The sequence below is a fragment of the Apium graveolens genome, chromosome 8, assembly GCF_009905375.1.
Source record: "Apium graveolens cultivar Ventura chromosome 8, ASM990537v1, whole genome shotgun sequence".
Taxonomy (NCBI): domain Eukaryota; kingdom Viridiplantae; phylum Streptophyta; class Magnoliopsida; order Apiales; family Apiaceae; genus Apium; species Apium graveolens.
The window spans coordinates 3885186-3910478 of NC_133654.1; the positions used below are offsets into that span (position 1 = coordinate 3885186).

The 25293-nt window shown below is 37.2% G+C and overlaps 1 protein-coding gene across 1 annotated transcript; it reads right to left on the bottom strand.

Annotated features, from left to right (window-relative positions):
* Positions 1–1589: 1589 nt before the first annotated feature.
* LOC141679086 (dnaJ homolog subfamily C GRV2) lies at positions 1590–23324 on the bottom strand. Its single transcript, XM_074485571.1, has 22 exons — positions 22308–23324; positions 21316–21552; positions 21068–21155; positions 20727–20935; positions 19431–19532; positions 19271–19333; positions 16809–19070; positions 15595–15957; positions 15307–15447; positions 14254–14646; positions 13644–14138; positions 11697–11920; positions 11258–11602; positions 10108–10402; positions 8547–8987; positions 8123–8468; positions 7681–8024; positions 7135–7602; positions 6730–6854; positions 6422–6545; positions 3646–3714; positions 1590–2240 (listed from the first exon to the last, which is right to left on the bottom strand). Exons 1-22 carry the CDS (start codon positions 22797–22799, stop codon positions 2034–2036), a joined length of 7833 nt encoding a protein of 2610 aa, XP_074341672.1. The 5' UTR covers positions 22800–23324; the 3' UTR covers positions 1590–2033.
* Positions 23325–25293: the final 1969 nt, after the last annotated feature.

Below are 25293 nucleotides of genomic sequence, written 5' to 3' on the forward strand. Positions count from 1 at the left end.
CACGAAGTTCCGTTTTAGGTGTTTTACATAAACGGTACATGATATACCGTTTTAAAGTGACATTTAGGGCCATTTTTAACCTCCAAGTGACATTTAGGGTCACCACCCGTCACCTTCTCAAACAATAAAAACACAGGCGACTATGAACTGAGAATTGCTTAACAAAAAAAAGAGAAGAAGCGAGCATTGAAGGCTCCGTGCAAGACATGAATGGGCGAGGCTGCACATAGTTTTCTGCGTCACAATTCAATGTTTTGAGAAGAGCAATCCAATTTCCCGAGGAAAATATTGGCATTTAAGCTTAGGTTACATTCCCAAGGCTATCTGTGACATTAATTCCATACCACTACTCAGACGATGTTATCATTTATACGGTTTCCATCCCATTTCTTGAATCGAAATATTTCTAACTTGGTAGAGATGTCCTTAACAAATCCTATAACGAAACAATTTTAACTCAATTCTTGAACAAAACATGGGGAGATGGCCGGAACAAACCCTCTCAATTCCGACGACCAAATCATTTTAACTTACTAACAAATTTATTTAGGCTATCTGTGACATAAATTCCCGACCACTTTTCCGACCATGTTATCGTGTATATGGTTTTCCATCTCAATTCTTGAATCGAAATATTTTTAACCTGGTAGAGATGGCCGTAACAAATCCTATCGAATCCAACGACGAAACTATTTTAACTCAATTATTAAACAAAACATTTTTAACCCTCTCGATTCCGACGACCAAACCATTTTAACTTACTATCAAATCCAATATGAGCAGAGATGAACGTATGTACGGCTATACATAAAACCACGAATACAAGTACAGTAACAAAGGTTTGGTTATTTTCATCTAACTATATCAAAAATTTTACCTCTGGTCATTCTTAGTTGTCACATTTTCTTTTATAGAAATTAAATTAACTAATTTTGATCAAAGATTAAACATTATTCTATATTATTTAAAGAAACTAAAAGTTATATATTAAACTAGGTTAAATCTATTTTCTGGTGATGTGATTTTCTTATTTTGTTCAATTATCTAACGGGTTTTCTAATATGTGCCCAATAAGCACTAACTTCCATGAATTTGGTACATTTTGATTGGTTTTCTTGATTGGTTTTCTAATCATAAATATTGATGGACCCCTGCATTTACAACCACCCCACTAATAAAATGCACCAAACTCATGAGAGTTAATTTAGTACTTATTGTGTGCCCTTGGACACACATTAAAAAGACTCATATATTAATAAACTTCGGTCAAACTTTAATCAATTTAACTGGGTCAAAGTCAAATTTGACACTTATGGACGAGGGGAGTACTGTGAAGTGTGAACTATAATCACTAGCCTTGACCTGAAAGGTACCTACCCTCTACATCGACTACATTATACTGTCTGTAACCAAATTAGCTGAAATGATACTCATGGAACCATGCATGGTTTACAGAACAAGCATAGATCTCGGACGCAAGCAACCCTTCTAACAATTTATTACAGTTACTTTCTAAGACAAACAAAATCATCAATGAAGTTTTGCGAATGTGGTATAACAAGTAGTTATATCCTAAAGCGTGCACATCCATCACCAATTCTAATTCCTGAAATTCCACTCGTAAAAAGGTCAAAACAAAAAGCTTTGTTTGGCAATACAAACTTGCACTATAAAATTCCCTTTCAAGATTTATATACCAAAAGCTTATCACATATATAGAAGAAAAATGAAAGATTTGTGCAATATGTACATTATTTACAAAAGGTAAGAATTACAGATTCACATCGGCGGAAGACATTTGTATCTCTGTATCAACAATTTCATCTAGTAAATCTATTTCACCATGTGAGTGAAGAGAGACGGAGAACGACGGTATAACTGTACAATGTGCTATACAGACTCTATGATCCTGTCATCAAGGCAAGTTTATCCTCTTCCTTCTGTCATGGAAACCACTCCCAATTAGTGTGTGGTATATATATCCAGGGCTCGGGATGAAGGGAGGCGGTTCTGTTTCTTTTTCATCACTTTTATTATGATAGAAAATCATGGCTTCCGTTTGATTCGGACCCGATCGAAGTAGGAGGCTTCATATGACTAGATTGTGGTGGAGGAGCTGTAAGAGCATATGTAAGCCTGGATGAGGACTGCTCAATCAGACCAGCGACTCCAACAGCTGCCAATTGAGCATTCGAAGGAAGGAAAAGATCATGCTTCTGGTCCTTGTAAGCTGCCCAAACCTGGTAGAGAATTCACCATAGGGTTATTAACCAGATAGGGAAAGCTCTGCAACAGAAATAATCCCTCTATTCCTACATAAGCCAGCATGGTTATCATGGCACCAAGTCGAGCCTTCGAGACTAGTAGGGATAATCCCTCTATTCCTAAATTAATTAATTGCCAAATTACAAACTTTTTATTAGCGAATTTTAGCACACGTGATGTACTGATATTTAATCTACAATTTTCAAGGGTATTTAAAAACTTCACGCCAATTCAGAACCACACACAAAAAAAATATCCTTCAAACTGTTCCAATAGGAGAACAAAAATATGTTTGAGAAGATTAAATATTTAATATTATTAACAAACAATATGATTTACAGTCTGTGATAAATCTTTAATGAAATTAACTACAGAAGAATCAGAGAGAAAACTGGGTATATGGTATCCAGACTATTCGAAATCTAGCAGATTAAAGTGCAAGTAAGTTTGCTAAATGTCTGGTAAAAGGTAGGCACCATATTAGGTAATATATAACTCCCCTGCCACACGGACTTCTCGATTTTCTAGTATAAATGTAGGAAATAGCAGGTTTAGCTCAAAATGAACATCTATATTTTTATTTACTTGGTGAAGTGGGAAGTTATTAATCTGGAAAGGCTTTTCTCCATAATTCTTGAATGTTAAAAGTTAATTTTTTTTCTTTTTTAGCTCTTATTAATTAATCTATCTACTTATCTATTCACCATAGTCACTTATTTTGTACAGTGATTCACCATACGACAGAGAATGTCTAGATGTTTGCCTTCTTTTAGTTAAGAGACCTTTCCATTTCTATATACCATAGTGTAAAAAACAATAAAAACTACTCCCTCCGTCCCGGCCAATTCTTTACATTTGTTTTGGGCACGGAGGTTAAGATATATGTATAAAATAGTGAAAAATAGAAAGAAAAGTGGGGGAAGTAGTGGGACCCATTAATTTTTAATATATAAAAAAGAGATAGTGGAGTAAAAGTAGTGTGAAAAAGGAGGAAAAGTGGGAAAGTGGTGGAACCCATTGACTATTTTTGGTAAGTTTTGGAATGTAAAGAATTGGATGGGACATCCCATAATGGAAAGTGTAAAGAAATGGTTGGGACACGGGGAGTATGTTTTACCCATTTGAATTTGTACAAGAGTTGCAGTAAACAATATCATCTACGTTGAAAACATCACCGAGGTCTATATTATATTTTTGAACTAGAAATGAGAAATACAAGGGGAACTGTTAACGCTCAGATTATAGAACCATTGGTAACACAAGTATAAAAGGTTTGTATAAATAAACCTACCTAATTAACAAGAATCATAATAAGGGCATACCTACGTAATCATAAAAAGACAAAATACCAGGGCTATAAGTCAAGAGAGAAAAACTTACATCAGAGGAATCCAGTATGTCGCGCACTTTAGAGCAGTGGACCCCTTCTGTTGCAAATGCATGCAAAACCTATTTCCAGGTTTTAAAAAGCAAATTCAGAGACCATGACTTAAACACCGAAAAAAGATAACAAAAGCGATAATAGGAGGCTATTTGCAGGCCAACAAACATGCTAAAAATTAGAAAGAGATTTACACCAGAAAACTGATACTTGCTTGTGATACTACATGTGCACCTTGAGCTAAGCCAAAATCATAGGGTGTACCAATGAATATATTTATAAAATCAATTTGGAAATAACCACAACAAAATCATGGGTAAATATGAAAGATATATATGACTGCATGATATCAATCTAAAGAAGATGCAATGCTTCCAAATGGGAATCATGGTCTATATTACATATAATTTCCACTTCAGTTAAACCTCGATAAAATAATGTGATAAAGTAATAAATTTGCTCAAGTGATATGTTCTTCCAGTTCCAACTTGGGCCAAAGATAAAGTAATATTTTCGCTAAATGCATAAGATAATACATCTTTTAAAAACCTTAAGGGACTAATGAATATTTATAGTGATATTTACTGAATTTTTATGTATGTACATAATATACAACATCTTCTACTATATCTTGCTCATTTTATAGTAAAATTATTTTAAAAGTTATTTCTTACTTAATATGTTTAGTTTGATGACACATTTCAGATGATGTCACGGATGCCTTTGTTTCAGTTTGCTACTTTTATACTTACATCTAACTTCTGAGTCTTTATAACCCCATAATTCTTAATAATAATATTGATATAAGGTATGAGTTTATTATAGTATAAGTTAAAAAAAGTAACAAAATATTACTTTATTGATAGTGAAAAAAAATCAGATCCCAAATGTATTTACTATTTAAAGAGGTTTAAGTATTAACTCAAGAATCCTGAGATGGTAACATACATTCGTTCTACAGGAAGATGCTAAAGTAAAAAATACTATTCATTATCTACTTTCTGCCAACAGGAACCAAATTAAAGCACAGTTTCATACAATAAAAAGAACGAATTACAAAAACAAAGTTGAAAATTTGAAATCAAAAATCAAACAGCTACATTTTATATGCTTTAGGGAGCATGAAACATGAGGATGCCTGAAGCCGTGAGTTGATAATTTAGTACAATTTGCCTCAAAAAGTAGTTTTTCGGAAAAAAATTCCAATTTTAATGACCTGTGAAAAGATGCACAGGGTCCGGCCCACCCCAAAAAGCCTGTCCATGTCCAAACCACTAAAGTCTGAAAACTGCTGGCCTAGCAATGGCCAACTGATTTAGGGTCCGTTTTCCTGGGTTTAAAAGACCTATATTTTTATGGTAAATCTGTCCTGGCACAGGTTTGTAAAGGATCCAGGGTTAAACTTGGTTAGATAAAAGGCCACTCAAAGCCTGATTACGGAACTCCTCGATTAGAAATGCTTTTTATATAGAACACCTCGACAAGAAATGCTTTTCATACCGATAATCACTATTACATCACATATAACTCTCAAATTGCATAGGTTATGGACTCTCTTGAAGACTTTAAATTACTGTATGTTAGGCGCTTAACACAACTTGTAAATTAACAATCAAACTATAAGTCATAGTTTTGTGATTTATCTTCCCTTATCTCATTGCAAATTCAGTTAAACCATATTTCAAAAACTTGCACGTAATGCGTTTCTTTATGAAATAATGATAAGATACATCAGGATATAAGTAATAATAGAAATTAAAATTTTCGGATAGACCCAGCTCAGTCTAGCCTAGAGGACATTGTCAAGACTTATTTAATATTGTTAAGTCTGGCATTGCCGGCCTCAGCCTGGGCTATTTTTGTGCATTAGTGCAACACTAGGCAACAAAGTGAAACACGAAGACTGAAAATCTGATGTAGTAAAGTATGTCTTGTAGCAGTGTGCAGTGACCACAACAGATCGACATCAATCAATGGATTATTGAAGAAGCAAGGGACAGTTATTAATAATATGAATTAAGAAACCTAGAGTGCATGAGCGCTTTCATAGGACTGAACCATGCATATATCTATAAATGTAAGCATTCAATGCAACTCAATGAATAACATTAGTCGAATCATATAGCATGTGAAGATGAACGATGCAGGAATGAAGATTTTATATAAAATACTTCCCAACCAACCTGTTGTAAATGATACACAGACACGTGCACATTTACATGTCTATTCTTATATAAAATTATTATGGTTTGAATAAATCATCCCATGACCCCAACACAAACTATATTCAGTGATATCAAGGAGATAACACAAACGGAATGCAGACACTGCATTAACAACCTCCCCCCAAACCCAAACAAATATACTCTGGCATGTATCCCTCAAATAATTACCCACAAGTCCACAACACTCACGGTGAAGACACAAAAACGGAGATAGACAGTCGTCACAAAACCTAAGCTTCTAGACGAGGCCATCTCAATAAATAAGACATAGTTGACACATAATTTGTTAAAATAGGTACTATTTCTTGTTTGGGCTTCAGTGTTTCTTAAGTAAGATAATGTTAGATTATTATATAACCTTTGTATGTTCTATTCTTCTCCCTGTTGCACCTACACGGATTTCGTGCACCGGTGAGGTTGGAGACAGTATTTTATTCTATTTGTGCAATCTCGAGGTGATTGAGCGAGTGGATATATATCCCTTGCCTTGTGCAGTTGGTGGGCCCGAAAAAGTATCATAATATATACATATGCAGCTATGCACACTAACCTCAATAGCAAGAACTCGCCCAATGGATGCCTCAGACTCACTCCACTTCATCTGAGAGCAAAGGCTATTTCTTCCACCAGCCCTCCAATCAAGAAGGCCAAGAAGTACTTCAACAAGACCAACCCTACAATTACCATAGCATTAATTAAAAAAAAAATGTAAGGATGCCACATATTGCATCAGTTCTCGGGCTTAAGAAGAACCCATCATCCTTTATAATAGAATTCTGATGCACCAGTTTAATAGTGTAGCCTACAGCCTACTGTGTCCAAGAAACAAACATTTAAAAAATTCAGGATTAAACTCACTTCAGTCCTTGAGCAACAAGTGCATCCCTAGCCCGATTACCAGCAACAACAACACGTTTTAATGTTTCCAGAGCAAGTATGCTTCCGCCTTGCCAGCCGATAGCCTTCATTAAAAGAGGAACAACCTGGCACCAAAGGCATCACATCAAGTGAACAAACTAAGAAACACAAACTAAAGAAAGAATCAGATAGGTGGCACAAAACCAAGCAGCCTGGCCATAAAACTGTGACTGCTGACAGTTACATGGAGAATAATCATATTAATTGAGTAAATCGTTAAGACATTAATCATAATATTAAAATTTTCCATCCAAGCAATTTTAAAGTATAAAAGATCACTAAAGATAACTAAGAATATATATCCCAGGATCATTCATGAAAAGATGAAATGGGGTTTGTGCATACTTGTGGAGTTCCAACACTTGTTGCTGCCATAGCTTCCGCACAAGTGGTACTAGCAGCAAGTTGGTGTAGTACACGCAAACAACTCAGACGCACACGCTCTTGTGGGGTTTGCGAACTTGACTGTGCTGAAGCATCTTCTGTTTCATATGCTCCATCAGCATCATCACCATTTTTCATCTCCCCCTTGGCCATTGTTTCTCGTCTACCCTCATAGGCAACTGCGGAGACAAGTTTTGGCACATAACCAAGATACCCAACATGATCGGCAAGTGCAGGATGAACGCGGAGTAAAGACACTAATGCAGCAGAGAGAAGCAATGGTAGCTCAGGGTCAACAGCTTGGATGTCATAATGAGCGGAAGCTATGGAAGAGAGATACTGATCTAATAAACCCTCCAAAAATCTTTTAGGATTTCTAAGTGGAAATTTAGGATCTTTCAAGAAGAGCCGGACATAGATTCCTCCAACCTAGGCACAAAAAAAATAATAAAAATTAGCACGGTAGGTATTTCTTACAAAATCAACATGGCCTGCATCAAGAAATACCTGTGGCTCATCTCTCATATCCTGTTGGCCAGATGTCTGCTCTGGAACATCCCAATCAACAACACGACCCTTCATCTGTTCACGGTACAAATCTGATGCCATAGTTGCAATCTGTGCTGATAAAGATGTAGCCATTGCAGGTGTCCAAACTAGTTCTGGGGTCTCAGTTGTTTTCTCAAGAGCAATCACGACTGCTTCCCCAGGACCATCCCTAATTACAGATACAATCCCATCTGGAAGAAACCTTGCAAGTGTTATTGCTACTCTAGGCCCATGCATTGGTTGACCAACAAGCTTACCCAACAACGAAGCAGCTGCTGCTCTTTGCTGTAGAGGGATTTCTTCTGCATAACATTGTTGTAACTCAAATTTTTTGTTTTAAAAAAAAAGTGATAGGTATTCTGGGCCATTACATTAGAAGCAAGGCAAATAACTTTTTTACCTTGTAATGGTAACAGAAGCTCGAGTATGTACACCACTCCTCCATGCTTGGCAGCTGACCATGCAAGTTCCGGAGTGCTAGCTAAGGCATAAAGAACATGGAGAACACCCTCACGACAATTAGGCGCAGAGTGAAGCATCTGCAACAATAGTAGGAGGCTAGATCCGTCTGCAACCATAGCCTCCAAACATGGACCATGTGTAGTCAAGCAAGACAGCACTCTCAAACAAAGCTGGGGGATGCTGCTTTCTGATGCTACGTGAACGGAAAAGCACTCGAAAATGGGTAATAATTTATCTCTAGCTGAAAATACGGATGCCAAATGCGGATTACTTGTCAGCAAGTTCTGCATAATAAAATAGAGGTGTCATGATAAACCAACACAATCGATTCCAGAAGCTGATACAAAAAGGTAACTACGAACCTGAAGAGATGTCAAACCAAATTGCAAATTTTTTAACAGTTCATTATCCTTCCCCACAAGTTTCACATCAGATGTAACAGAATCCTCCGAGCTTTGTTGTTCCTCATGCAATTCATTGTCTGCATCATCTTTATGCTCAGATGTCTTGAGCAAGGAGCCACTGACCTGAACATCAGACGCTGCATCATGTGAACTTCGCACTATACGTGATAGAAAATCAACCAGAGAAATGCAGAAAGTTTCAGGTTCACTGATTTCGAAGTCCGGCTGATCATTATAGACCCTTAAATACACATTTCCAACATAGAGTTCTTTGGAGAGTATTTCATACTGAAAAGTGTGCGACTCTTTCAGATCATATGAACCGTCGGGACCTTGACTTGCACGCTGCTCCTCGACAAACTTTAATAGTTCTGATCGGGTTGACGAGTTCCAAATAATCTGCACCATCATACACATAGATAAAATGAGGCAACTTACCCCTTAAATTTAAAGTGGAGAGTCTAAACTAAACTACATGAAAACACAGGAAATCAAACCCTTGTCCGTTATTAGAATTTCTAGGGCATCTTATTGGTTAAAATAAAGTTTCAGCGCCAAAAAACACTAACCGAAACATTCAATAGACATTGAGATAATATTCACAAGTTCATATTAATCTGCTTTACAACTGAAAGATAACTATGGTAATCCATTTAGAAAATCATAACATGTATAACCAACGACTTGCAACTCCACTACTCCAGCAATGAACGCCACCGCACCAAAAGAAACTTTATAATCTAAATGTTGCCCACTTATCAGGACAAATTACACATATTACCTACAGGCCAAAACCACACATTATTTCATAATCTATCATCTTCCTTCATCATGAATTCCACAACCATTTTTCTTCTACTAGCTTGAACATCTACCTAAGTTCCCGACACCCAGCTCCTAGCCTTACAGAAAAGAAAACTATAGCCTGATATCTAAAATGACATCTCCATTACTTGAGCATAAAAGGTTTACAAACTATTTTTTTCTACCCAATTCTGATAGGAAACAGGAAGTTGTCAGAGTGCTTCTCGTGCAATGGGCATTTGCTGAAATCTCAGCACCTATAACATTCAAGACCTTGAGACAAATTTTACTAAAATATCCACTTGGACAAAAAGAGTACCAGTAATATACTTGGTGGCTGCTGTTAACAATTCACTTAATTTTTCAGTTGACAAACTCTGTCTGATTTAGCCGAACATGACATAATATAAACCTGAGCTTGGATAATTTTGACGTAAAAGATTTATGCCATAAAGCTTAAAAATGTGATATAATTAACACACAGCAATCCAATATAATTTTAGAAAATTTTCATTCAGTTGAGAGGAAGTTCATGGATATTGCTCGAAATACAATCTTTAAACCTAGATTAAGAACTTAAAGTAGGTTGTTAGAAAATGCATGAGCACCCTCTTTCTCTATAGGACAATAACTACACATGTATTGACAAGATGTATTAGTAATCGCATAACACGCCTTTAGTATAAGTAAGATAGAGGAAAATTGCAATATTTACCTCTGGCGTCTCTAAATTAGAGTTCATTTTCGACAATAACTCTTTCGGTGACAAATCCTTCAGCATGCTGGCAAGTTTAGGGGTTAGCAAAGCCTTGAGAGCAACAGCAGCATCCTGATTGTAAGGGGTTGAATTGTCATCAACATTCATGCCACTAAGCCTCGAGAAAGCTTGAGATGCACGTATCGCATGCAAATTTTTAGCAGCTTGCACACTAATTCCAACCCCATGTGACTCTGCCATATCAGATTCTTCTGCCGTCGAGTCATACTGAAGCAACAATGGCAATAGGTACCTATAAAATTTAAATAGATTAGCTGGTGGATGGATTAGGCTAGTAAGTTGCTAGTAACTTACTATGTGTCTATGTGAGGTACTTGAAGAGAAAATATACCTAATTCTTAACTACCAACGAGTAGAGTGTACTTCAATACAAATAAATCAGTAATGATGTACTAAGCCATTGCCACTCAAGCTAGCTATGTAAAATAAACATTCTTGCAATTACAACACAAACCGGTCGATGTTGATACTGGCTTATCTTCTCTATCCCAGTGTTGTGAAAATTGTGATCACTCACGCTATTAAGTGCGCATCGCGAGAAGACCCCAACAGGATCTTATACTATTCAACATATATATTTTATTGCTTACATTCTCTTTTTACATTATTAACATTAAAACTGATGGAAAGGGTTCGGCTTTAGAAGGCAATGTATCAATTACGAACAGTATCACATTATGTCTATAACCAGCAGCAAAGGTTAAAGTATATGTGGAATGTGTTGGATGATATCTTAGCAGGGAAATAAGTAAAAATTTATTGTGTTACAAGCAGTTTATAAGTAAACCGCAAAAGATATCATACCACTCTATTTGATAATCAGATAAACATATAGGACCGATATAATAGACAGAAGAATGTGACATACAAGAACTGAAACCGACTGATTTATAAGCAGTATGAATGAGAAACAGTTACATAAGAAAAAGGGGAATCAATGTATCAACTAGTCAAATAGGATAGGCAACCATGTAATCATACGAAAATACGAGTGCGCAAAGCAAATGATTCCCTAAAAAAGATAAAGGTACAAAACGAAAATAAGACAAGGAATGCAAGCAATGTTATGAAAAAATTTGTTACTGACCATAAGACACCGGCTTTTAACAAGGCGTTTTGTAATTTGGACGACACGGAAAGATGAGCAATAGTCTGAAGAGCAGCATCAACGGCAGCTGGTGCAAGCTCAAGTTCTGTGCAATGCACAATGTCATTTATCAATCCTGAGAATTCAAGCATCTCAAATCTGGCACTCTCGAAGTGACTTAAACCAGAAAAAGTTCGCATAACATTTGTGACAATGATGGTTGAAGGTTCATTAGCTGAGGTGCTTGGCTGAACAACACACATGCACCGTGAAAGAAGAGTTCCAAGAAGTTGTACCCCGCCATCTCTTACAAGCTCTTCTCCATTCAACGACGAAGATACACACCTAAAGTAGGGACAAGTTATAAGGTTCACCAACATAGTTTAGGAAAGAAAGAACTCAATCATATGTCAGTTCTAATGCATTCATAGTCACTTACGTCAACCAAATAAGCTCTGAGGCTGCTACAAGTAGAGGTGCTCGCTCAGAGGAGAGAAAATTAGAATCTTCCTCGTCCACTGTGACTGCATTCAACAGCATCGGATAACCAGCATATTTAAATGGCTCCAGTACATCGCCGTACCGTCTATATAAGATGCACTGTCCTTTCAATAAAAGCAACAGTCTCCACTGTTGGGGTCCTTGCAAACCTTGCATGGTGGCCTGCAATTTTAAGCAAGGGTATAAAAAACATATATAAAACTATGCGACCAATTGACCAAGTCGATGTCTATATAAAAACATATATGAAACCGTTTAACTAGGTCTATGAACTATAAACAGAAAGAATGCGGCCATGGAAAAGCCTAAACAATCATAACTCCACAATTCATTTTTATGCCTATTGCATAGCAATTATTTTGGTTTCCATTTTTGCTGGTTGCAAGAAACTGAAACATAATTCATCGATTATATTGCAATGCTGATTCCCCATGACAGCTTGTTCTTGACCAGAACCGGTTTCACGGAGTACGGATTCCTAGGAGACTATGACAACTAACCTGATTCCCTTGAGACTATGACCAAAAGTATTAAATTACTTAAAAGACAATTAACCTAATTGATCCATCACGAAGATTTATAGGTTTTCTCATTCATCCAGCCAAAAAATATAGTCGTGTGTTTTTCTATTACTCAACCAACAGCAGCAGATCTAATTATATATGTTTCCTTTGTTTTAATTATCGACGGCTCAAGCACATTTATGATTATGTTTGTCACACCTTTAACGATAATATTAATGTCTCTCCACAATTACTCACATATTCAGTATTTACTCAATACTAGATCTACTATCCAATTACAGAATTTCTTGATTTAAGAGATTCACAATTGGATATTACATAGCTCCCGCCTAGAACAGCAAACACATAATAATCGGCTGTCCGCGACTTGCACTTGATCCTCTCTAAATCTGTGACATCAAACAAATGTATCTGGTTGTTCGCTAATTAAATTGGTGAAAGTCTCTATGAAAAGGAAGCATGGTTCTGAAACTGTCATGAAAGACCTGAACCCGCATATTCTGAGTAGTGATTGTTGGGTGAATAGGCCTTTAGAGCTCAATTAAAGGATTATCTGGGTTCTGGAGATGTCATTGGAATCAAAGCTGTGGTACAGATTATAAACTAGAAAAGGATGTCCCTTAACCATCTAATTGCAGGTTGCAGCATGGAGCTATAAGGCTATAATTTATACTTGATGACCAGGGAGATTAAAGAGGTCTGTATGAGCAAGTATGAAACATTACCGCTGTATAGTTGTAATTCATGTACAAGTACAACACACTAAATTTTGGAAATTACTATAACATTTTATTGAAGAAAATTAGGGTTTCAGTTTTGGGATATTTTCTTTAACCAATAAAAGTAGTCGGACTTGAACAAGGGGGTCCTGTACAATCAGGCCTCATCTGGATGATAACCTACAGCGTTACATCCAAAAATTCGCTTCTTAAAATTTGGATTTGGAAAATACAAATATGAATTAATAGGCACCATCTTTATTAATAACTAAATAAAACAAATATGACCTGCCAAAACATGTATATTCCACTAATCTTTGCTACAATAAGATATTGCAGAAATATTTTATAGTGGTAAAACGAGAAGGAAAGAAAATAACTACATCTTTGAAGTAAATTTATAGTATATGGCATAATTCTCATAGAATCCATCACAGTGGGTAAGATGTTCACTTCTATCATAAATCAGATGAAGCATGCCAAATGCACTTGAACCCAAACCCAAACCGGTCTCATTACATTTTTCAAGTGAAGCATTATGTGATGTTGAAACCAAAACTTGTTTCGCAACAGAATATAATATTTTCACATTAGAAAACATAGACTCTTTTTTCCAAAATTTTATGCAGAGGCAGTGAATACCTGAAGGCGCTCATAAGCTTTCTGCACAGCAAGAAACTTTTCCCTCCCTTCAGGATTTTTATCTGGATGATATTTCATGGCAAGTTTTCTGTACTGTCTTTTAAGCTTTTCTTCATCAATGTTCTCAATCTGCTTTGATATGTTAGGAATATCATCAGCAATCTCTCCAGAAGACTTTCTACCAACATCATCTCTGGTTACATCATCTAAAGAGATCTCTAATAATTTGCAAGCTTCCTCCTCAGAAAGGTCCATCGGTCTCCTGGTTAACTCCTCCCGCCACATTACAAGCAGCGACTGTAAGAACTCCACATGCTCTACAATAGGCCAATTAGGAAATCGGATCTCATCACATAAGTTCCGCAGGTAGTATCGGTGACACCACATTTCATCTCTTAGCTCTGGATATGTTACTGGTGGCATAGGAGCATAGTCGTACAAAGAGTGACAATGCTGGGAAAGTTTCTGAGGATAGTCACCAAGATGCTGCAAAACCTGAGAAGGGATACCTGGAATTAATAGACGATATTGAAAAGAACCAAATGTTGGTATAGTATATTAGTATGTAACTTAATAAAGTTTACAAAGCCTGATATAAGGTGTGAACTACCTGACAAATCAAATTCTCTGCTCGCATTTTATGTGTCCATATAATTTCAGGGGTGTCAGAATCAGAAATCATAGCTGCTGCAAATGCAGCAGGACCACTACGCTCCAATACATACAACAACGATTCCGGTAAAAGCCCGCCCAGGACACTGCGCTTAGCTAGAGGCAATGATGAAGAAACTGCAGCTTCTTCCCCACCATGAAATGCTTGATGAACATGTGTCACTGCAAAGAGCTGGGCAATCGATACTAGATTTGATCCTGGGTATGCAAGAGCAAAATAAAAGGCCCCCGTACTGTATAATCTGATCATCGCCTTTGGGTTTCTAGTAACTACAGCCTTTAGCAAAGCAGCTGCAACCTCAACAATAGTTGGTTCTCCAGAAAGCATAGCCTACACAGGTACAATATGTATATTTATAGTAAACTAACTACATAATTAGCAACTCATTCTTTTAGACACGAGAAAGTTTAAAGTTTTCAACAATAGTACAAAAATACAAGTGTGTTGTTTCGATGTAAGATTCTAACAGGAATATTCAACGTGATACTAGGCATCTGTAACTTCAGTCGGGAAAGCATCAGCCTTTCCTCATACAAAATCATTTAAATTCTAGATTATGTCGCTGCAACAACTGATCACTGACAGAAGTACTCTATACACAAAGATAACTGAACCAAATTGTTCATATGCAGTAAATAAAATTAATTCGTGAAAAGTGGGTTCAAATTTAATAATCAAGTAGACAAATTAAGATTTCTAGAAAAAGATTCCATATATAGGTCATGATTTCTGTGTGGCCCGTCTGTCACAAGGCATTCCCCAAGTAGAAGTTCGAAACAATGTTTTCAAGGAAGCAATAAATAACAATAATTTTACTTCCGTATCACTACTTCACTAGGAGCTCTAAAGTAAAAAGGGGCAGTTTCGGCCTTAAGAGTAATTGTGAAGGGGTAGACATCCCTATTTCATGCACACAAAAATGCCAAATTAGTCAAAAAAACGTAGACTATTTAGTTCTACTCTAAAGCGACAATAAATATCAAATATCACCTGTGCAATGTGTGGGATGCAACGTGAGCTTGACAAGATCCTTTTGACTCTTGGCGTTGGAGTAACTATCTCTCCAGCATCATCTATATCTGAATGTGCGGACACCATGCTGTGTAATATGGACAGTGCAGATTCCCCTACCTATAGAAAAAGAAGACCAACCATTAGCATCAAACCCCAACCCTTTATGGAAAAAAACAAAAAAAATATATAAAACCTGGGCACATAAGATGTGACAAACAACCACAGTAATCTCACAAAAACCCTGTTGCTCAAGAACCACAGTACCTGAACAGGAGTGAGAACGGGGACCCGCATAGCTAGCGCCCAACGAAGTTCACGAATGTCCCGTAATCTCTTCCACTCCGGCATTCCCGAAGCCCAGCATCTAGTTGTCCAGTCTATTTCTTTCCTAGACCAGAACCTTCTAATGGCATCTTTTTCCACAGGCCCAACTTGTGCACCGTCCTTATCCAGGAACATCCATTCCTTCAGAGGTTCCATAAAAGCAGAGGCGGCTATCAGATTAGACTGCAATGGGATAGCGGTTCTTTCTGATGCTTCATGAACCATTGTCAGAAAATCAACGGCTAGCACACATCCCCCCACTCGAACACATGCCTCCACATTTGACAAAACTTTCATCAAAACCTGTGACGCCACATTGGAGAGACTGCATTAAAGTACCATTTATGTGACTTGTAATTTTAGTTAATTGGTTGACCATATTTAGTAACTTGACCAGATTTTGCTGCCTGGTCAGAGCCAGGATGACAGGATAAAGGAGGATTGCGGTAGGTTCTGACAACAAGCATATTATTATGTCACATCTTGTGACATGAACCATATTACATAAAACTGTGGTATGGAGCCTACCCCAATTTTCAGGGAAAAGGTTGTGGATGACGATGATGGTACAGCATAATAACATCTGGCTTGACTTAGAAAAGTACTTGTTTAATTTTATTATATAACTTGTAAGTATAAGTAATACTTACTCCGTGATATACTACTCTCAAAAGGACAACATAATCATGGACAAATTAAGCTGATTTCAACTCATAAGTTGAGATCGGTTTCTAAGTTGCTGAGCCCAAACAGGGCCCAAGTGATACGAAGGCAAACAAGAAATAGAAGTACCCTTGTATTTCTACCTACATTAAACATGTCTTTTAATGCCTAATCAAAGACTTCAATATGAAGGATTCAAATTCTGAAATTACTTGTTTTTTCTTTCTAATAGTATCCAAGATGCCAACTTTGCAATATGCCTGGTTTACATATTCCTCGAACATTTCTCCCACAACCAGTATAATACTTGCACTTTAATATAATAAATTAATACGAAATTGAATTAAGACCGGTAGATTATTTATAACAGTTGTTTCGACTAAGTATATCTGACAATAGAAGAAAAAGAGGTAGTGAGCAGCTGCACAACAAGCATGGAAAAAATAATGAAAAAATGAAACCTAGGGGAAAGAAAATTGTTCCTATTGTACCTTAAGAAGAAGAATAAGACGGTTCCTCAAAGCTCTATCATCGGTTCTATCCAACAGAACTGTAACATGTGCAGTACCTTCAAAAGGACCTATCGTTTTATGATGTTGCTCATAAACGATTGCCATAGCCCTCGCACAAAGCTCTCTTACTGAAGAACCTCCCCCTCCTCCAAATCCATCTAATCTTCCCATATCACACCAATCATCAGATGCACCCATTTCATCAGGAACGGCACCATCTACAGTAAGTCCTGTGTCCGCATCACATAAGAATCGATGATAAAGTGCTCTGAAAAAAGCAACTGGGTCGCGAAGTGGAAAATCTTGTGCCCTGCCATTGCTGCCAGTCTCAAGCAGCAGACGCAGATAATATTGACCAACACAAACTTCTTTCGACAAGCTTGAATAGCTAACTGAAAACTCAGTGTAGTTCCAAGATATTTGAGCGACACTATCTTCTCCAGCCATGACCTCTACAGATGCCCCTCCGGGAACAATATCTTCTGTTCGTTCCTTTTCAACATCTAATTTATGAACTTCAGCCTGCAAAGCTTCTCTTAGTTCCTGCCTGGTACGCTCATTCCAGATCAAATCTGCACGGTTATGATCCAGGCTAAACGCTCGCCAAAATTCAGGCCAGTTCAACAGTAACCTTCCAGATCCAACCGGTGTATTCTCAACAACTACCTGTGCAGGAGCTGGGGTATCTGTAGTATAGTATCCAATTGAGTTGGCATCTGTATCACCCAAATTTTGAGCATTTGGCTCTGCTGCCTGATATGTATTACTTGATGCTGCAGTAGGAGATGCAACCGATGTTATATGTTCATTTTGTCGTGCCCCTGTTAAAGATGGCTGATTAAGTGAGGTATCACCTCTGTAAACTGCAGTAGTCTGAATCGGTGGTGGCGGTTGCCCAGTGCCAGGATCGACCCCGGATCCTTGGAAATTATCTGACCCTTTAAAAGTATGAGGACTTGCTAGACGTGCTGGATCACCACCTTCAGTGTTATTATTAGAAGACAAGGTTTGTACCTGAGATGACAAGCCCTTCGCTAAATGGCTCTTTTTCTGTTCAAGCAGACGCCTCCGTCTTCTACTCATAGAAGATCCTTCCTGTTTCAACACCTCTTCAGCTTGAACTTCTTCGGGACGTGTGTACAAATAAGCTACAAGTCCAGGAGGAAGAACTCTAGACAGTAAATCAAGCGCAGGTTGATAAGAATCTGCCCACAGAGCAACAAGCTGCCTGCTAACTTCGCGTCGTTCACCAGTGCGAAGAAAAAAGGCATGCAATAAATGCCTCAATATAGCACCATCACGCAAAGCAGCATCACGCATCGATTCTGCCGCAATAGCATCTTCTTCAGCAATTGTACGCATGATCAGTGCAACTGTTTCTCTAACACTTTCAGAAGGATGACCAAACAACGCAAACAAGCGACGCCTCAAACCAGCTACTAGGCGTAATAATTCTACAAAAACAGTATACTGTGTAGTTTCTCCATGAGGTTCACATATCATCGCCTCAAGAACTTCTACAACAGACATTGAAAGTAATGGTGAAACAGACATAGGTTTTAATCTATTAACGATGATAGTAAGATAACTCTGATGAGCAAACAACACAGACTTTGTATGCATAAATGTTGCATGCTGTTCTCCCTTTGTGTCTATTAACATATTTGTATCTCCAGGACCACCACCAATTAGTACTGCAATAAGCTCCGCCGCTTCAGCAGCGACAGCCTCCGAACCACTTCTAAGCAAACCCATTATTCTTCCAACAGCTGCGGGGAACGACATAACATGAGAAGCAGCAGCTCTTGATGCCAATAATCGGTGTAAACATGCAACGAAGCCTGTCACTGTTGCAGATGCTTTAGGAGAAGGGGCTGGCAAGGGAGGGGAGTCAGGTGGAAGGTTGGGAGCAGCTGGGAGCATTGTAATTAAGGCCATCAAAGTAACTTCAGGTACTTCAATGTTAGGAGGCACCCCATTATAGGATATACATGCATTGAACTCTCTGATTCTTCTCCATAGTTTAGCTCTTGATCCTGGAATGGAGCCTCCTTCAGCCACTGCGTCTTTGGCTGCAGCTGCCAAATGTTTTAAATGCATTGTAGCAGTTTCCATGTCGGTATTGATGCGTTGTTGTGCAAGTGAAGAATGATTCATTTGCAAATATACTCTTCCACAAGGAGGATCAATCCGATGGCCTGGCATTGTAAGTCTTGGCAGAACAGGTATTGGACATTGCCCCTGCAGAAAGTTAAACCGAGATGTAAAGTAAAAATACTAGTGGGTCATTCTTCATAATAATAATATAGAACTTATTAGCAATCAAAAAGCCAATCAAACTTAATAAGTACTAATGATGCATTCAGTAGATCGATCTGATAATGGATAGCTGATTTCTGATATTGTAATTAAAAAAATATCACTAAAAATAGTCTACTTACTTCTGTTTGTAAGAGATCCCTAACTGCAGCAAGCAAGCTATCACGAGACGTACAAGCATATACCTAAAACAATAGTACATACAAAAGAGACATTAAAGAGAAATTTAGTACATCCAACCAAGAACTAGTAATCTAAAACAAGAAGACACTGGATACTAACATGAACAGGACATCCATCATTGAACTCAATGGCAAACATTTGGGGCTCCTCTGCAAATCGTACAAGTGAACTTACAGCAGCTAAAGGGCGGACAATAACAACCTGTTCAAAGTCAACAAATTATAATTGTCATCACTGAGACAGAAATTACATCATAGATGTATTGCCAGAGCAGTTCCAAGCAAGGGATATAGGTTATGTACTTGAGTAAATATAGTTCATGGACAACTATGATATGAAAACCTACAATGTACAAGTAACTACTTCTGAAAATACAAGTAGTTAGTCAGGTGAAAAGCGACCATGGTGCAAGACCCTCCTGGAGTTTAGGCATGTGGCCGAAAGGCGAGGTGAGCGCCTTATTGAGGCTAGGTGTAGAAGTTCCATACATATAAACATATTACATATACTAATTTAAACTTTTAAATGATAATCTTATAAAGACAAACCACATCGAACATATCAACATATACTTACTGTTCAAATGCAGAACAAATGAGTAAAAAAAGAGAAGTTAGAAGCATTATTTTACTTATAGATTAAGTTACCTTTAATTTAGAATTGCATCTATAATCTTCCCCAATTATTGTACTTAATCTCAATTTCATTTGAACTGATTGGGCCAACTTAAACCCTTTTTTTTAGAATCAGTTTGTCTAAGAGAGAGATGCCTCGCGTATGCCCAAGCAGGTAAGGCGCACACCTCTTTCAATTCAATGTCTTAAAAAAAGCAAAGGGATGCAAGTGCACCACAGCGCCTTTGATAATAGTGACTGCACCCAATATATATCAGCTAGTTTAACCATGCATTATTAGGTACAACCTAGAGTGATATGGCAATCAATCATCTTTCAAAACCTCTACTCACAAGTAATAACAGGGACCATTTTTGCAGGACTGACATAGATAAACGTCTAAATATAAGCATTACAAGAAGAAAGAATTGGCAGTTCCTGCCAATATTTGGTCCAAAAGCTTTAGATAGTAAGCTAATTCCACCCCCTTGAAAATCTTTTACCTTCACTAATAAAACTTGGTATCATGTGAAGAGTATCCTTTTAATTCTAATAAAAAATAATAAATTTGGAAAAAATGGGTTTGTATAACAAGTTTATCAATATATGCCATCAAACTAGGCAGTATAGATTCAAGTATTTTGGTTTTATTGGGTAATTCAATCACTCAAAACAATTTAAAGACTACTAATGCACAAAGAAAACAGCTTTATATGCTTCAAAGAAACTTAAGCTACATCTGGGTGGACTGTTAGCCTACAAACCGATCTTGTCAGCTTACTTCGTAGTTTTCTGGCCGTCTTTCAACAAGTGAAACTTTTGTAAGAACAAACTGACGAGATACAGCATCACCCTGCTCCCCTAGTCCTCCTTTTGGCCCAACTACTAGACTCAACCCAAGGGTATTCAGTGTCCCATGAGCAGCAGACCTCAACCTTGTTACGGACCAACCACCATATGGGGTTTCTTCTGCCCCAACAGCCTCCTTGGCTGCATTTTCAAAGTCAGCACATGTAAGAGGAATATTGGAATAAATTTGGTCATATAAATATACAGAACAATGCTTGAGAATGAATACCAAGTGCTTAATTATATAAGGATGAAAGAAAGAATAGGAGCTACCTCTTTGATTTATGTATTCCGCAACAGTTAGTGTTTGAGAATTGTCAACAGACAGGGATACCCCAACAATTGACTTTGCAGTTTTAGTCTGCATCCAAGGTTTTACAGTGTCAAATTATATCAAATTAATGCAAGATATAGTGTCTAGGATAACATATAATTGACTAATATAACAGAAATGCCCTTGGAAGAAAAGCTTTAGTGGTACATGTCAAAGTGAGGCACTGTAAAATGAATATTAGTATTACCAAGTTAGATACAATAGCAGAATTAGATGTCCCCGAAGCAGCTTGGAAGGCCTTCGATTTTCTTCCATATAAAGGACAGAGAACAAAACCACCAGGTTCCGAGCTTTTCTTCCCAAAACCACCATTAGAAAAAAGAACAATGGCTGGCATACCCATGTCTCTGAAGTCTAAGCACCAACGAAGATCACCAGAATTCATGTCAAAAAGTTCAACACCAACATATGTCACTTTCATTTTCTGTTGGAAAAAAAGTAATCAAAATTGTTAAGCAAAATCATAGGAAAAATCTGAAAAGCACCAAAAATTGCCAGGCTCGGGGTTATATCAAGAGTGGTTGTTTTCATTGACCTCTTAGCTGAAAGGGACTTATATTAGGTCATTTCAGGTTTCAATTTCTTAAGAGGGAGAACCTATTTGGGTACTTCACTCTCTAATAGGTTAAGCACCCCAGTCTATAACAACTATTTTTATCTGTAGTCATATAAAAAGCTAAGGTTCCAACAAGAAATGCTGTTTGAAGTGTTTACTTTATTCATATAAGTACGACCACACTAGGTCAAAGTGTCAAGGTTCGCGTGTCAATATATTTTCACACTCATTAATTATTATACTCTTTTATATTGTTTCATCAATGCTCTAACAAAATAGGCTGAAAGTAATGACCAAAGCCTGTAATTAATATTCTCTGTATACTTACTGCTGTTAACATTCTACGTATACCAAGTGTGACTGCTCTTGCCCTTGAGAAATATTAGTTAATCTCCACCGTCAATTTTTTTTAAAAAAACCTCTCGACTGTCATTTATTGTTTGGAAAATAAACAAACACTCTCGTGAGGTGTACATGCCTATACTATTTAGTTATTGCAAAGTAAATACATGATATACTGATACCTTAATTAGAAATATTTATAAATTAAGACAATACAATTTCAAGCTACTTAAACCTACTAAATAATCGCTAAACTCAGAAAATAGAGTTGAGTAACTTACTAGTGGCATCCAGTCTCCCTTTCTCCTTCGAAGATGAAGGACCGGAAATTCCGCAATAGGCCCAATTCTATTCCACCGCAATCTATGCAGTTCCGTCATAATACTCGCTCTATACTTGGACGAAAATTTCATCCCCTTAAACTTCCCCTTTCCATCACTCCGAACACTAATATTGAACTCAAACGAGTTATCATCCCTTCCAATGATCGGTGCTGCCCCTTCAAAATCACTCCCAACATCATACGAATTCGTAACCGCCAACGTCCCTGGATCAAGCGTCACAATTCTCGAACTCGACAAACACAAAATCCTCTTATACCGACCTCTCCACGAGTGCTTAACAACCATATACCTCGAATAATACTCCGGCTCCTCAAGTACCGCCTGATTCAAACTCGCATTCCCCAAACTAGTACCAACAACATTACCATTACCAGACGAAGACGACGACGAAGAACTCTCATTCGCCACATGACGATTAACAAAATCCATTTGCGGAAGATACTGAAGAGTATAAGGCTTAGGTGGACTAGGTTTAAAAACTCGCCATATACCGGCCGGCGCTGCCGACGGTGTCTGCCGAGACTGATTAGCACCCAGTGCTTCGACTTTTCGACAATTTCTCGAAACTCAAATCCACAAACTCAACCAAAACCAAATTCAAACACATCTATCACTAAATATATATATCAAATTCAGCTAATAAAACGTAATTAGCACCAATTCACAACTTAAAACCCTAATTTCCGCGAAAAAATCGCACAATTGCTCAAAAACAATGAAATTAAAGTACGTAACAGCAGAATCTTACGGAGAAGCAGCGAGAATCAGCGGCGATTGATCGGTTTGAATCACGATCATTGACTCTCTCTCTCTCTCTCTCTCTCTCTGGATCGAAGGAGAGTGAGGTGATGTTAATTGATTGAGAAACGATACTTACAGATGATTGTATGTATAGGTGGGGAGAAAGGGGGTTTTACATACAACTAGTGTTCTGCTTCTTTTGGGCAGTCACCCGTTTAAGCCAGACTTAACGGTGAATTTCATTTTGGTTTTATTACCATTTTTATATAATTAAAGATTAATGGTGAAAACTTAAAAGTTGATTAGGGAAAATGATTTTTCTTGTCACTCAACTATTTATACTTTTAGAAATCTATCATTGGACAAAAAGACTTCTAAAAATTAGAACGGTACTAATTATGATATTAGTAACTAATCATTCTGTTAAAAATACTTCACGGACGTTAATTATCCCCTTCCATGTATGAAACGTGCTTCATGTGGCAGATTAGCCGGCTGCTGAATAATTAAAATAAAAATAAGAAAATAAAATGACAGGTTGAGTAAACAAAATAAAAACAAAACACGACCAAAAATAAAAAAACTGTTCCCCTCGATCCCTGAGACTTAAAAACCTCTTGATCAAGAAACCCTTTCACTCTTCCATTGATGTTCCATTACTGAATAACCTGGTAAGCCTTATTTTTATTGCTGAATTACTATACTTGTTGGAGTATAGATTACTTATTTTACCATGTGTCTTTGTAGGCATATATGATGAATGACCTGAGAGTGGAGATACATCATGGCGGAGAATTTAAAAATAAAGAAGGCATCTATTACTATAGGGGAGGTAAAATTGATACTCTCTACGATGTTGATTTAAGCATACTTACAATAGATAGTTGTCTTGAATATTTACAAGAAGCGGGTTATGGTAAAGGGCTGAAATTGTACTATAAGAAACGTGGTAGTCATGACAGAGATGGTTACAAGTTGCTTTGGAATGATGAAAGTTTAAATGAAATTAGGAAAGATGCTAAAAAAGTTAGTATGATAGAAATATTTGTGGATCATTGTGTTGAAGAGAAGGTAATAAATATTATGAAGGATATTAGTTTTGTAGATGATGATATGGAATCAGATGATCCTGATTATCATGATGAAGAAGACTACAGTGAGAGTAATAGTGAAAATGATAGTGAGGATGATAAATTGGGTGAATCGGATACAGAAGAAAAAATAAGGGAAAGAAAAAGAAAATTGAAGGAATGGTTGATTGATCCTTTGAGGGAAGGAAATTTAACTGATATGAATATAAGTAATGGTGCTAACAATATCACTGTAGAACTTGGGAATGATAGAGATGATCACATTGAAAGGGATGAAGTTATGACTGAAACTAGGACCAAAAGAAAGTATGATTCAGTACTCATGAGTGAAGTACCTCAGTGGACTGAATTTGTGTAACATGGGAGAGAGATGTTAGGAACCATATATGATGATAATCAAGAGCTTGGATATGATAGAGTAGAAAAGAATGTAAAGGAAATAGATGATAGTGATTCATTTGATGCATCAAGTCTTGAATCATCTGATTCAAGTGACAATGAAGAGGTTCACAACTTAGAGATGATAAAGAAAAAGAACAAGAAGAAAAAGAAAAAGAAAATTGTGCCACATTATCCAACTTTCAATCCTACGACACCCATGGACCTTATAGAATTTCAACCTGGACTTATATTCACTTCAAGGGAGTATTTGAAAGAGGCCATCAGAAATTATGGTGTTGCTAAGCAAAGAATGGTGTATTTGAAAAGATGTGACTTGAAGAGGATGCAAGCTAAGTGCAGAGATGGATGCAAATGGGAACTGTGGGCTAGCAGAATGACAAATGATGAGGCATTTCAAATCAAAACTTATAAAAAGAAGCATAACTGCATCATTGTAAGCAAGCAAAGAATGGTGAAGGCTGATTGGTTGGCAAAACAGTTTGGAAGCATTATCTGGAGCAACCCTAGGTGGAAATTAAAAGAATTTGCAGCAGCCATAACTGCAAAGTACAATATACAGTGCACATTAAATCAGTGTTGGTGGGCTAAAAAAGCTGCAATGGCAGAACTTGAATCAGTGTTGAAGGAACACTATGCTAGGTTGTGGGACTATGGAGCTGAAGTGCTAAGGACCAATCCTGGAAGCTCTT